The sequence below is a fragment of the Solanum tuberosum genome, unplaced genomic scaffold (genome assembly GCF_000226075.1).
Source record: "Solanum tuberosum cultivar DM 1-3 516 R44 unplaced genomic scaffold, SolTub_3.0 scf00431, whole genome shotgun sequence".
NCBI lineage: Eukaryota > Viridiplantae > Streptophyta > Magnoliopsida > Solanales > Solanaceae > Solanum > Solanum tuberosum.
Genome location: NW_006239364.1, coordinates 303,834 through 307,560, shown reverse-complemented (window position 1 = coordinate 307,560; position 3,727 = coordinate 303,834). Strand labels below are relative to the sequence as shown.

At 36.3% G+C, this 3,727-nt stretch overlaps 1 protein-coding gene across 2 annotated transcripts in view; it reads right to left on the bottom strand.

Annotated features, from left to right (window-relative positions):
* The window catches only part of LOC102603926 (protein PHYLLO, chloroplastic), a 30,365-nt gene that overhangs the window by 16,009 nt on the left and 10,629 nt on the right, over window positions 1–3,727 (bottom strand). For both annotated transcript variants that reach the window (XR_001471803.1, XM_006363510.2), the window contains exon 11: window positions 2,142–2,804. Coding sequence is in view for 1 of the 2 variants with exons in the window: in XM_006363510.2 (XP_006363572.1) it covers window positions 2,142–2,804 (663 nt within the window). In the remaining variant the exon portion in view is untranslated. The remainder of the gene's footprint in view (window positions 1–2,141; window positions 2,805–3,727) is intronic.

The following is a 3,727-nucleotide window of genomic DNA, read 5'->3' as shown; positions in this document are numbered from 1 at the left end:
ATTACATCCCTACAGTATACTCTTAAATTATTTGCCTCCACTCTCAACCAAAACTTTAAGCTCTTAATAAAAGAAACATGTATTCATTTATATGGTCATTAAAATGTCCCATCACCGAGCGAGATTATTTTCTTTGAACTAACAGATGCAAATCCGGTTTCTATGAGGGATCTTTGTAGATAATCAAATAGCTCCCGCTGTCCTTTTTTCCTCTTTGGTGTCGGGAGTCGCTGGTCTCTGCAGCATTTCTCCCCTTTCTAGCAATCATTCAAGTTTTGCTCATTTCTTTATAATCGTTCAAACAAAATTTATTTCTTCAGTGACTGTTCCAGTGCCACTATCTCTCTAGCGGCGATGCTTCTACTTTTTACGCGATCAGCACCCTCCTCTCAATCTTGACTTTCTTGTCATTGTTCTGTCAATTCAAGTTACATTTGATAATATCCTTGAAATTTGCAACACCATATTTGTTTTCAATGATTAAGAATAGATTACTTTCAACGTTTTGTTGTTGTGTATTGTGTAAGGAAATGGACCTTTGGCCTAACCTAACCCCAAAAGCTAGTCGGGCCCAAAGCCTATTTCTACATGGTATCAAAGTCAGGCCCATCCCAATTTATGTTTTACCGATGTTGGGTCCCCATATTAAATTGTCCACGCACCAGATGTTCAGTCATGGGCGTGAGACAGGGTGTTAAGTCCCACATCGGTGGAATGAGGAAATTATGTACTCCTTGTATGGACTTGGGCAATTCCCCCTTCATAGGGTGAGGATTGTTCAAGTCCTTATAAGGAGACCAATTGCCCATTCCTTTTGCGATGTGGAACTCTTAACACTCCCCCACACGGGCCAAACCTCGTAAACGGGAGAGTGGACAATTTAATATGGGGGGCCAACATTGGTGAACAAAGAATTGAGATGGTTTGACACTGATACCATGTAAAGAAATGGCACATGGGACTAACTCAACCCCAAAAGTTAGCTTATGAAGGGAGGATTGTCCGAGTCCATAATTGCAACCAAATTTTTGGAGAGAAAATGTTGACGGGTGCGTGTCGGATTCTCCAAAAGTAGTGTATTTTTGGAGAATCCGACACTGGTGCGGCATCAAAAGCAAAGATTCCGCGCAACTTAGGTCCAAGCAACATAGCAATCATTCAATCACATGTAATGTTTGCTGGTTTTACAACTATTTCTAAACTTCTCTTCCACCCAAATCCTGATTAGGTTCTTTACATCGCATAACGCTCACATTGCACTCATCTATTTCACTCAACCTATTTCAATTCTAGATGAAGAATCTTTGTAGACGATACTCCATCTATCTTAATTGTTTGCGTTAAGACACTGCAATCTCGTCTAATCTTATTTCATCTTCATTCTTCTTATGAATGCTAATTTGCAGGCATTTATTTACACTTCTACATATCCTAAAACCTTAGTTTATTGGGTATTTCTCCATAATTCCAACTATAGATTGACTTGGGAGATCTCTTTATATGACTTGGGCAATCTTCACCTCTTGAGCTAGCTTTGTGGATTGAATTAGGTCCAAGATCCATTTCTTTAACATAACTCATTAGTGTAATGTCACAATAATTGTACGACTTTATATATTTATATCCTTTGTCCTTATATATCGAAATCAAAGTAGTCTTTCCTTATATATTGAAATCAGAGTAGTCTTTCCTTATATATCGAAATCAAAGCAGTCTTTCTCCACTCATTTGATTATGATATTCAATTGTTTAGCTAGCCATATATAACCAGAAGGTTCCACACATTTTTAGTACAATAAGAGAAATTAAGACGAGCCATCCGTCATTTAACAAAATAGACACTACGGAAAGGTCAATAATCAGCAATTTTGAAAGACCCAGGAAACTAATTCTCTTATGAGTAATTCCTATTTCAATCACAAAATACGTTGCTCCAACTTGCCCCAATTTTGAAGGATAGAACCAGAAGTATTATTCCCATCCTACTATCTATATTTTTATATTGTTAGGCACAGGCATGAAATGGAGAAAGTGAACCAATGACATCTTCTCTTAAGGAGTCAAGAACCAATGACAGAAACAGGTTCATCCCAAACACAGTACATGCAGCTAGATCAGAGAGAACCTACTCAAGCACATACCTGGATTATCACATCTGCCTTCATCCAATCCTTGATGGAGTCTGAAAGTAGCATATGATCTAGATGATCGATAAAAAGAATACTATCTTCAAATTCAGGAAATGGAACAAAATATCTTCTCAGTCGGAGACCTGACATAATGTCAACTACAACAGGCCATGAAAGGTGTTTAGCAAGGAGAAGAGCAGCCCATATGTCATCCTCCCGGTGTATAGCGCCAAGCAACAGAAAGCCTCTACTTGCCTTTTTTATCACTTTCAGAGCTTCATCCATAAAGGTATTGTAATTGCATCTACAAGAATGTTGAACTCGGATATAGCTGGTAAAAGGTACACTGGTTGACATCCAAGAGTTTAACCCTCTTAAACAAATAGGGTTCCATGTTCTTGGGCTATTTTCCAGTGGTTCTCGAAAAGGACAGTTGATATGAACTGGACCACTTGGTGAAGAAGTTGCAATATGAACAGCAGAGTCAATGGAGGTAAGCACCATTCTTGCAGAAATATCATCACTGGGCGCAGGAAGACTGAGGAAGTGCCTCACAAATGGACCGAAATGATTGACCTGATTGATGGCTTGGTTTGCTCCAACATCTTGCAGCTCTGGAGGTCGATCTGCTGTAAGTAACAGCAGCGGAACAAATTCTTGACTGGCTTCCACGACCTGTGCATTTCCATAGAACAGTTTAAAAATGACTTGATGCAACATTTCAACTAAATAGAATCTTACCTTCAAGAAGAAGGGGAATCTCTAAAGAAAATTAAACTTTTTCTTCAAGTATAAGTGGATGCTGTAAAGAGAAATGCAAAATGCTGCATAACAAGGACACATAACTTTCTCAGGCTAATATTACATCTTACCCTATTGCAATATACGATACATTTAAACTGATACAAGCATGTCCATGCAGCCGCAGATATACATCTCCTAAAGAGAGTTGGGAACCTAAATAGGCCACAAAAACATAAAAGTAACCAAAATAAGCCACTATTTTAGAAAGTAACTAAAATAAGCTTAGTGGAAGAAAAAATTCCACTTTATCTAATATTCTAAACGTTTTCCGTTAGTCCCATAACATGTATATTTTAATATATAACGGAACTATTTCCTACACTTTATAAAATGGGACTATTTCTTACACTTTATAAAGTGTAAGAAAAAATTATGTTTTACAAAGAGGAATATTTTTCACGTTTTTATCTCTTTATGAAGCTTTTGCAGTGTTTGTCATACAATTATATTGATTTGACATATCATAAAAACGGAAAAAATTATTACACTATGTATTTTTATTTTTTTATTCTGAAAAATCCTCCAATCTCTATTTAAGGAGGACGTTCAATGAAACTATGTTTGAACGTCCTCCTTAAATAGAGATTGAAGGATTTTTCAGAATAAAAAAATAAAAATACATAGTGTAATAATTTTTTCCGTTTTTATGATATGTCAAATCAATATAATTGTATGACAAACACTGCAAAAGCTTCATAAAGAGATAAAAACGTGAAAAATATTCCTCTTTGTAAAACAAAAAATTTTCTTCCACTTTATAAAGTGTAAGAAAAAGTTCCACTTTATAAAGTGTA